At 36.4% G+C, this 12,067-nt stretch overlaps 1 protein-coding gene across 1 annotated transcript; it reads left to right on the top strand.

The window, feature by feature from the left end:
• The first annotated feature begins 587 nt into the window (after positions 1-587).
• On the top strand, positions 588-2,636 carry LOC107854008 (putative late blight resistance protein homolog R1B-17). The gene is made up of 3 exons (XM_016698986.1): positions 588-1,233; positions 1,276-1,751; positions 1,857-2,636. Exons 1-3 carry the CDS (start codon positions 588-590, stop codon positions 2,634-2,636), a joined length of 1,902 nt encoding a protein of 633 aa, XP_016554472.1.
• Positions 2,637-12,067: the final 9,431 nt, after the last annotated feature.

Here is a 12,067-nt window from a genome sequence, read left to right as displayed (position 1 = left end):
ATTATATCTTGCAACTTGCAGCTTTCAGGTCATACAACGGGATATGGCTTATGCCAGTGTTGCATCTTTTATGAGAACAATGGGATTGGTCTTGGCATCCAAGTTGCCGATGAAATCTCTAATTAGTGACCACATAAAAGAATTTCTTGCTCTTCATGAAAAAGTGAGCTTCTTGGAAGTATTTCTCAAGGACTTTGAGAAAAACAACACTTCTGGAAAAATGACAGATCTGGAAGTGCAAATAAAAGAACTTGCAACTATAGTTGACCACATAATTCAACTGAGACTAACAGAAATCGTAACCACAGATGATGAAATGCAGAAACAAAGGATACATGAGAGGCTTTGTGATAGCATAAAACAAGTGACGGAGGAGTTTGATCGTGTCCAGAAAGAGTCATCAAAGTTTCAAGATAAAGGCAAACAAGGACCAAAGGAATTTTGGTTCAAGATTCAAATTCAGTAAAACATACTCCGTATATGGAGAACAATATGATGGGACGGTATGATCAAAGGAAAAGGATGCTGACAGAACTGACACGGTATGGTGGTTTGTCTGGTGAACTCAAAGTCATCCCAATAGTTGGATGGGGGGCATTGGAAAAACAACTTTAGAAAAAGAAGTTTACAATGATGCATCTATTCGAATTCATTTTGATGTTCATTCTTGGGCTTCTGTATCTCAACAACACGATGTCAAGGAAATTTTGCTGAGCCTTTTGCGTTGTACAAAGGGTGACAAATTTTACTTGTACACTAAGGGAGAGCTGGAAGATATGCTACAAAAGAGTTTAAAGGGTAAGAGATATTTAATTGTATTGGATGAGATGTGGGATAGTGAAGCATGGTATGCTGTGAGATTATGTTTTCCAATTGAAAACAATGGGAGTCGAATATTCCTAACGACCCGTAACAATGAAGTAGCTTGTTTTGCTGGTACAGGAAGTCTTTCTTTGCAGATGGATTTAATGGGTCCGGATGAGACTTGGAGTCATTTTGAAAGTATTGCATTTTCCAATGAAGTACTACCATCTGAGTTCAAGATTACTGGGAAGCAAATTTTTGACAAATGCCACTGGTTACCACGAACTATTGACGTGGTTGCTGGGCTTCTCAAATCTAAAAAGACAATAGAATATTGGGAAAATATTGCTAAAGATGTTAAGTCAATCACAAATGATCCTGATAAACAATGTTTGGATGTGTTGGGATTGAGTTACAATCACTTGACCAGTGATCTAAAAGCTTGTCTATTGTATTTTTGAACTTTCCCAGAAGACAAAGAGATTTCAGTGAAGAGATTGGTGAGATTATGGATGGCTGAGGGGTTCCCGAAGTTGGAAAATGAATTGGAAGGAGAGGCCGAGAAGTGTTTGCAAGAGCTTGTTGATAGATGTCTAGTTCTTGTCAGCAAGAGAAGTCTTGATGAGCCTAAAATTAGATCATGTAAGGTTCATGATCTAATACATGACCTGTGCTTGAGAGAATTTACTCAAAGCCAAGATGTTTTCGTCTTGAATGATATTCTGCCTTATGATATGTGCTCAGATGAAGCTCAAAGCTCAAATCCTGTTCCTCTAGAATATTGTCGTCTTGGTAGGCATGGAATTTGGCTATTTAAACAATGGACTGGTTATTGGCCGGGTCATTATAGGGTCCTTCTTAACCCGGAATATCATCATCATTTGATAAGGGGACAGACAACTGATGATGACAACAATCTCTTGAAACGAACTCGTTCCATTTTCTCAGTATTTTCCTTTTATCTAGATTTTCCTCTCGAATTAGAGTTTTTTCATTCAGTTCACTCAGAGTCTTGGACTTGACTGATGTGACTTTTGATTCTTTCCCTACAGAGATTACTATACCTCATTTGGTTGAGGCACCTTTCAATGTCTGGGTACTTTCGTGTACATCCAACTATTCGTAATTTATGCAATCTACAAACATTCATAGCTAAATGGCAATGCACACCAACTTTTCCACAACAAATTTGGGGACTACTAGAATTAAGGCATCTCGAAACGGACTCTATTGATTTTCCAAATCCCCCAAGTTTACTTGTCAAGGAAGAGAGGTTCTTCGTTTTTTCGAACATACATACTATTTCTGGAATATATCCACGTTGTTGCATAGAAGAGGTTATGTCAGGGATTACGAATGTTAAAAAGTTAGGACTATGTGGAAATGAAGAGGATTATGTATGTTTTCAAGAATCTAGATTTTTCAACAATTTCTTCCATCTTCATCAACTTGAAACATTAAGTTTTCAAGTCAATCGATATTTGAACCTGGACAATGTATTGACCATTCCAAGTTCAAAAGCCTTTCCAGCGACAATCAAGAAGTTAAAGTTGATCAATACTGGTCTAAGTTGGGAGGACTTGAACATCATAGGTGAATTGCCTAACCTCGAGATGCTGAAGCTGAAAAATGGTGCTTTTCTTGGTGATGAATGGCATCCAATTGAAGGGGAATTTGCTCGGTTGAAAGTTTTGCAACTTTACCGGAATGAACCCAAGTACTGGAAAGCCACAAATGACACTTCCCTATCCTTGAGCGACTTATTATTACATCTTGCTCTGAATTGGATGAGTTACCCGTTGAGTTTGCAGAAATCAACTCACTATAACTAATTGTGTTAAAATGGTATGATCCCAAACTCGAGGACTCTGCTTTATGAGTTCAGCAAGAACAAGAAGACCTCGGGAACAAACCAGTGCATGTTCATATTGTAAAAGAATCCTATTAAGTATAAACATTATATTCAAGAATGAACTTCCTATAATTGCTTATAAATTTCAAGCATATGCTTACTAAGGTTACAGTTATTTTCATTTCCACAAAGTTATACTTGTTCTATTGCAGATAATATCCTCTGCTTGATTCTTTTTTTCTTTTACTATTCTATTCTTGATTCATGCACATAACTTTTGAAGACCGAATGGGTCTTTTTTATTGTGTAAACAAAAAATTATGGCATAATACATAAACAGACACTCAGACTTTTGAGTATGCACATGTAGACAACTTAACTCGTCTCCATTGTGTCAGTTAAACACTCCATCTTACAAAGTGATCATCGAGATACCTACAAAATCTATGTGCCACATCAGCATCGGATCTCCATGAGACACTATGTGGACAAGTTGGAGTGTTTAATTGTTAGTTGAGACCAATTTGAAGTGTCTAAATGTGCACTCTCAAAGTTAGAGTGCGTACTTTCCAGCTGAGGCCAAGTTTGAATGAGTATACTTTCAAGATTAAACAACATATATAGTGTGATCCCTTAAGTGAGGTTTGGGGAGAGTAATATGTAAGAAGACCTTACCTTACCTTTATGTGGTAGAGAAACTGTCTTTGAAGGAGAGTGATTGTAGCACCCCGCATTTCGGGATAGAACGAAATCATCATTTCTATGTGTAGATGATCCAAAATCCATAAATTCTATGCAAATTTTCCATGTTAATCAATTATGTAGTGTGGAAAATTGAATGAGCTTTCCGTTGATATAAGATTCACCCAAATCCGATACCTGGGTAAGATGTTATGGCTAATTTAAGTCCTAGTCATAAAACACCGTCATTTTGGTGTTTGGTGCATCACGGAGGTGGTCTATTTAACAATTGTCAAATTCTAGTAGCTTAGCGTGATTATGGCGCATCAGACTGAACTTCAAGGTCCCAACCAGTGGGATAACTTGATGGCTCCACATCGCGGTGACCCCAAGAATTCCATTCATCAATTCCCAGTGAGCCACTACGATAGTGACGCGTCGCGGTGGCCTATAAAATCGGGCTCCCAATTATATTTTATTCCATCTCATTAAGGGTATATTCGGTAATTTTCACCCCACTCCCCCTTGTCAGCTTAAACACAGGATTTTTCTCCCAAGTGACCACATTATTCATATTTTCTTCAAAAATTCAAAAAACACTCTCTAGGGTTTCAAACTAAAAACCCAAATAACTCAAGATTCAACCATGGGTTTTCAAAACTGATTGAAGATTTGGAATCCCCAAACCGCAGGCTTCAAGAATAATCCATCAAATTTCTAAATTGAGGTACGTCGGGCTTATCCTAAAACTACATGGACTCGTTGAAATATTCAAATATGATTTAAAGGTTATCAAGCATGAAATCAGAAAGGGGTTTTGGATTCCATGATTTTTATTAGACTTCATAAATGTATTAGTATTGTTGTTTTGGCCTTTTGTCCTTTCCCCCATAAATTAATTTATATGTATAGGTATATGTATGAAAATTGAGATTTAAGAATGTTTGAGAACACGAATTATGCAATCCCTCTCTTGTGTTTAATTAAAGTTTATGATCTTGTCGGAAAAGAGTTGAAATGCTAGTTTTATGATTTGAAAGTAGTTTTCTCAATGTCATAGCGTTTGAGAATGATTTAGAGATGACGAGAGGGTGCTTCTTCACATAATTATGTTTTTGTGTTAAAGATAAATAATTGCATGTGATTGAGAACTTTGACATCACCACCTTGTACTATTGAAATTGTTGACACAAAATGTTGCTTGCATGGTTTTACATGAATTATAAGTACGAGTTCGTTGACTTGATTTATTGATATGGTGGTCCCAAACCTTATCTTTTCAAAACAGATATTTTAATATGTTATTAGTGGTTCATAGATTCGACTTGCAAGTCAATGGTATGATGATACCAAACTCCCTAAGAACACAACAACACAAACACCAAAATCAGTCCACTAGTTCAAGAACTATGGACCCTTTTGATGACCTCTCTCAGATTCACAAGAAGAAAAAGAATGGAAGTGATATCAAGAGTAAAACACACTAAAAAAGCAGCAACACTTGATGAACAAGATTCAATAAAAACAACACACGGTTACAAGACAAGAACACAAACGGATTACACTAGATATAGACAAATGATTACAAGAAAGTAAAGATAGATAGATAGACAAATGGGTGGTATAATATTAACAACCCAAAAGATTATTCCACTTTTGGACTTTTAATATCACACACAACCTAAACCTATATCTTACGTGACCTCAAGGGAACCGAAATTCCCAAGAACTCTCCGTTTCTAAGCAAATGATCAACACAAGGATTCCACCTTGCTAAAGACTCTCAAAGAGGCTACAAAATATATTTTCCAAAAATCTCCCAAAAATAATCTAATGAGGTTCTATTTATACCTAGGTTAACTTATTACAAATGACTTAAAAATCCTTGCAAAGGGCCGATGAACAGTGAACGGGGGTGAACAGTGAACAATTTTGGAGCTTGTGGGACTTGTTCTCTACACTTCAAAGCTTGTTTCTTGGATGGGTAGCCCCTCGAGCTCGAGTCTTGACGCATTGGACCCCGATCATGATGGTACCCATATCATCCTCCCCTCATTAGAAAGGATTCATCCTTGAATGTAAACCTTGCAAAGCAATAGGAAGGACAAGCAAACAAAAGCTCCTCAAGGTATGAGGGTTAGGATTAGTGTAATCAATCATATTATCTTGCCAAGGTGGCTCAAATTCACATATACCTAAACATCCCTCTTACCCGAATACCCTACCAAGGGAGAATCAATTAGTTTATCAACATGAGTGTGACAAGAAACAAGGAACAAGCATCGCTTATCAAGTGGAAAACATAGACTCTTATTGGAACAACAATTAGACTTGAAAGCCGAGAGGAAAGCCATACATTCCATGCATATTCAAGTCATTCCAAAAGACATCCTCATCACCACACTTCAAATGATCACCAGAATCAAATGGGTAGAGTTTCCATGGGCACGGGTTGGGAATACACTTCCTTACCCCAATACTACTACAATAATGATCAAATCTCCCCTCTATACTATCATGGTCAATAATAAAAACAATTAGAGGGTCATCCTTAGTCATTCGGCCAACATGTTCAACATCATCATTTTCACACACAAGTTGGTCTTCATGACTTCCATAAAACAATGTACTACCACTTTCCACAATGGCTTCAACACTAGGTGAATCAATTAATGTATCCACAATCTCAAGTTGTACATTATCATCAAAAAATGAAGGCACATTCGGCTCACTTAAAGACAAACTATCATTCACACTTAGTTGGCTATTATCCTCATTCACTAGAGTGCAAAAGTTAGTTTGATTACCTTGTAGCTCATATGGAGCATTTCCACTCACGGGAATTTGATTAGAAAGGCTTGGATTCTCCATCAAGTTATCCAACTTGTTGCATAGAGAGCCTTCCATCCCTTCCAATCTTCTTTCCATTTTTTCCATTATTCACCTATCTATGGCATCAAGACTTGCCATGATGGATTTAACCCTATTCGGCATTTCAGCTTCATTCTTCATTGTACCCATCAAGAGCTACTAAGCAAACAACACGCAAACAACAAACACATTAAAGATTAGCAAAAATTAATCCACAATTCATCACAAAACAGTCCACAATGCATCTCAAAATAGTCCACAATCCCTCACTTTCACACTTTGGATTTTTCACTCTATTGGCCTTACAAGTATTGATAACTCCCTTATACTCCAATGAGGTTACTTGGTTCCAATTGTGGCTCGAGGTCGGAGTAGATTCTTGTTTGAAACGACTCAAATAAGTAATGTACGAACTTGAACCAAAAAAGATACGATGACTCAAAAATGAGAAAAGCACACAAAAAACAACGTTAACATGAAGAACGTACACAAAACTAACTTACAAGCTAGTAGGGTATTACTAGGTTGTCAATTAGTGTCGAACAAACAAACAAAACTAGGAAACAATAAAATGAAACTAAAAAATCTAAAATTTGAACTCAAAAATGTTGTGTGAATAGTACTTTAGTGATGTGGAAGTCCACTATTAGCCTTGAGTTTTATCAAAATTTTATTTCCCAATTTCAATTCTTGATCAATATACAATTTGAAATTGGTGGATTTGGTTAATGGAGGGAAAACTGGTCTTGGAGCCTTTTTGTTCAAATTTCAAAAGCAATACTTGAATTCTTTGAACTTTCTCCTTGAAAAAAGGACCTTAAATCAAGTAAAAGTAGATGAAAAGTCTTTGAAGTGATAGGGACAAGTCTTGCACTAACAACTACTACAAGCTTGTCTTTCACCTTTTTAGATCTTGTTTGCACTTTAAGGATTAAGACGATTATGAAAGGGTGAAAAACCTTAAGAACACAAAACCAAATCCAAGAACAACAACAATTTCATTTTCCAAATCCAATACAACAAGAACATCAAATCGTCCAAGGTTTAGGTAACAACAACATCCAACTCGGCCACACCTTGTTCGCATCAACAACTTCAACAAGTTCAAGTTCAATCTTAAATTTGGACACTTTTAGTATTGATGAGAAAGAAACCAACACTATAAACACTCTAAACAAACAAAATACTACAAGTTATAGACACACAACAAACAAATCTTGTCCAAGATAACAACAACACAATTTTCGGCCAAGAACAAAAAATGGACAGATTTGCACTTTTCTGGATTTTTTTTCAGTTTTCAGCTTTATTTTTTTTTCATCCAAGAGAACCCAAGATTGGTAGTGTAGGAAAACAACCATCCTTTATTTTATACTAAATGATATCAAAATCCCCAAGAACACAACAACACAAACACCAAAATCTGTCCACTAGTTCAAGAACTATGGACCCTTTTGATGACCTCTCTCGGATTCACAAGAAGAACAAGAAGGGAAGTGATATCAAGAGTAAAACACACTAAAACATCAACAAAACTTGATGAACACGGTGCAATAAAAATAACACATGGTTACAAGACAAGAACACAAATGGATTACACTAGATATAGACAAATGATTACAAGAAAGTAAATATAGATAGATAGACAAATGGATGGTATAATATTAACAACCCAAAAGCTTATTCCACTTTTGGACTTTTAATATCACACACAACCTAAAGCTATCTCTTACGTGACCTCAATGGAATCGGAATTCCTAAGCAATCTTCGTTCGTAAGCAAATGATCAACACAAGGATTCCACCTTGTTAAAGACTCTCAAAGAGGCTACAAAATATATTCTTCAAAAATCTTCCAAAAATGACCTAATGATGTTCTATTTATACCTAGGTTAACTTATTACAAATGACTAAAAAACCCTTGCAAAGGGCGGATGAACAGTGAAGGCGGATGACCAGTGAACTGTTTTGGAGCTTGTGGGACTTGTTCTCTACACTTCTAAGCTTGTTCCTTGGATGGGCAACCCCCGAGCCCGAGTCTTGCTGCATTGGACCCCAATCATGATCGTACCCATATCATATGATGATACCATATAAATGTATGCCATAAAAAATTTAGAGTTTTCAGAGTATGTTTTCAGATAATGCATGTCTTAAAGAGTTAAAAATGGGCATAAAAAGAGTTAGGTTGTTTCCTGAAGAGGGCTAGGGTTCAAGTAACTCTTAGCCTAAAACCGTGATTTATCGATCCGGGTATATTATTTTTACGCTGGCGACGGTCATGTGGTGTAGCAGAGTCAGAGACTTCAACCCTTGCGGCACATGTGGGTTGGAGGCTTCCCAGCCGAGTCAATGGCGGATTCCATATAGCCCATGGAATTTTAGAGTTGTAGGGTATACCACCTAGCGCAGAAGTAAAACAAAGAGAGTCACAGAGTTCAGATGATTTTACAGAGTTTTTCAAAAATGCGTATAAGATTTTTTACTATATGATATGTTTATGAACTGTTTTAAATTTCTCTCATATATGTTGAATATAAATTATTATTTTGGATTTGCTCTACATACCAGTATATCTGTATTGACCCTCTACCTCCCAGGTTTGGAGGTTCAGTCCAAGGGTCCGGCTAATCAGTAGAATATTCCAAAGAGAAGTGATTCGTGCAGTGGTGAGCCTTCTTTGTTCCAGAAGGCCTATTATTTTAGATTATGCTATTCCATTATTTTGGTCTACTGGGGGCCTTGTCCCAGCTTTTTAGATAGTTATCTTTAGATCATATAGTAGAGATTTTGTAGACTGTTCCAGAAGTTAATTAGTTGAATTTGGGATTTCATTCTGTATGGTTAAACTGAACCCAGAGTATGACCATGTTTTCGTATTATATAATAATTATGCATTTTCTTTTATTATATGAATGTTGTTCATGATTACCAGATCAGATAGAGTTGGACTTCCGGGCCTTCATGGTTAGGAATGTCTGTCATAGCCAGGCCCTAGTTCGGGTCGTGACAGTGATTTCTCTAAATCGTCAGAAATGGGGAGTAGATTTGCCAAATACCTCATTTTTGAGTTTCTATATTGTTATTGATGCAACTACTGTGTATTACTATTCTGCATATGTACATAATTTCTCTAAGGGTTTCACAAGCAGCACGCGGGCATAAAAGCTAGTGTTTTTATATATATACACAAACACATACATATGCCTGTAATTCGAGTTAAAAGATGTGGTTTTAGCTGAACACAGTCTGATTCTACATTTGGATGCTTGTGACTCCTCAATTGACTACTGACTTTTTATGTTTCTTTCCTACAGAGCTAAAGAAAGATGAAGTGAGGCATGAGGTAGGCAAAGACTTGCTTAATCGGATATGCGGAATTACACCTCTCACTGGCTTTGCCTTCTTTTTTCCATGATTGCTGATCATCTTATTGTTATTACCTTATGTGGGTACGCAGAATCTGTATATGCCGAACAACAACTTCAATTAGTTCAAGTTTAAAAACAAAAAATCAATGAAGTACAAAAAATACCCTCAACACAAGATCAAAGTGATCTTTCTTGTTTTTTTAAAACTGTATTTTATTTTCAGAAATTAAGATGAAACAGAAATGGCCAAGTCATCCGAATTCACGAAATTTCCTTAAGGAAATAATTCCCCTCACTGTACCTAAGATTATGGAATTTTTCCTCCTAAAATAAAATGGGCAAACAGACCAATTGTAGTGGTACCTCAAACAACTGGAATATCTTCGAACGCACAGAATGTTTTGATTGATCACAGAGTAATTTTGAAGACGGGAAGAATTTTGTATTCCGTAAATTTCATATCTAAACCTGTGAATGAAAGAAAGTTTATATAGCCATAACATGCCGGACAAAAAGATAGATCTCATCGATCAATCCAAATCCAAATCCAAATCTGAAGCCGAGCCGAACGAGCGATGAAAACAATGGTGCGAGGTATCTCTATTTTATTGCCTCACTTATCATGTGGAGTAACTGTTCATTATTATAAACACTCAAAATTTTCCTTCTCCCACCAATGTAGGAGACTTAGTGAACTTTCCAAATTCGGAAGTACACTGTAACGCCCCAAAAATGGGTCCTGGAGCGTCACATGGTGCTTGAGGCAACAAGTAGCCCCAAGCTAACCCTTTGAGCCATTTTGATTTAGTTCAACACAAATCAATGGGGTTTCCATAAATAACCCTCAAATATCAACAGAGTAATCATCATCCAAGAATAAAAGAATTTCAGAAAGATAACAAAATACGACTTATTAGTCAACTCCCAACATCTATACTAGTCTGACAAGCCCCTAAGAAAATCAATAAAACGAGCGAGCCATTGAGACATGCCCCAACTGACTCATACTCAGTTATCAAATGTAAACAATTCCGTGAAACCAACATCAGACATCACGTCCTAGGAACATGAGGACTCACCACAACAGAGGATGTCGAACAGCGTGCCCAAAAAATCACTGTCAAACCTAGAACTGAGCACCTGCACCTACATTCCGAGAAAATGCAGCCCACATTGGAAGATGTGGGTCAGTACCATGGAAAGAAACTGAGTATATGGGGGTATATGCAGTTGCATAAAAATCATTATCATAAATATTTATAAGAAATATGCAGTATGTACGAAAGACTCACATAGCCCGAAGAAAATCATCATAATCATGAGAGGATGAAATAAGTATAATAACACATGTGAGTCATCATATAATTTGTCAATAACTTTCAGTTCATCAAGAATACCAATTCTCATAATGTAAATATCATTTAAATCTTTCGAAATAATAACTTTCACAATTCCACTTTCAAATCACTTCACCGTTCATCATAGACACAAGGAAACACACACACACTGGGAGATCCTATAACCGACATAAACCATGTGAGCTTTATGGAGTCCAACGTACAACCCACGTCGGGGAAAGCCGTCCTATCCTTGCCATTGGAGTAGGACTTCCAATGTCAATCCAAAAACACTAGTGATCACTATATAAATCAGCCTCAGGCTCACATCCTACGGGGGCACATAGTTCTAGGAAAGTAAGGTCACTTTATACCTCCCACTCAGTGCTAAAGATTACTCCCGGACTTAGATCCAAAATTTAAATCAGCCTCAGGCTCACATTAAGGAAAATCCACAATAAACACTTCAATAATTTTCATCGGGAGCCAATTTACTACCCCTTTATAATAATCAATAAAAACGTGAATTTCTTTCACAGTCGAGTTCAAAATAACTCATTCACGACCAAAAGGTCAAATCATTCAAAATATCTCAAATATTCAACATCAACGTGCTTATAACACACACTTTCATAAAAAAATAATTTCCAATGGTGATTCACGACCCAAATATCAAAATCATGATAAATATCATTCAAGATTCATGCTTTATATCACCACACATGTAAATTCATCTTTAAAAATCATAAACATCAAGATTTCATAATAATCATCATAAGATATGGTTTCATGCTTCAAATTTATAAAAATCAAATAAAAATGATGCTCTTGTAAATAAAATTACTTTTGGGCACAAGAACGAAAGAGAGTTCTTGTTGAAAAATGTCACATACCTTGAATGATGAACTTTAGATCGATACTCATTTTTAAGATGTTAATCGTGCCTTTGAATGATGGTTCTTGGAGTTCTTGAACTAGGAACTTGGAATCTTGAATAAATTTGTAGAATTAATGGTTAACTTTGGAGGTTCTTGAAGTTCTTGAACTACGAGCTTGGAATCTTGAATAAATTTGCAGAATTAATGGTGAACTTTGGAGGTTCTTGAAGTTGGATGTAGGAGCTTAGGGTTTTATTTTTGAGGGAATTTGATG

The sequence above is a fragment of the Capsicum annuum genome, chromosome 9, assembly GCF_002878395.1.
Source record: "Capsicum annuum cultivar UCD-10X-F1 chromosome 9, UCD10Xv1.1, whole genome shotgun sequence".
NCBI lineage: Eukaryota > Viridiplantae > Streptophyta > Magnoliopsida > Solanales > Solanaceae > Capsicum > Capsicum annuum.
The sequence above is the reverse complement of the archived record's forward strand: the minus strand, read 5'-3'. Positions and strand labels throughout refer to the sequence as shown.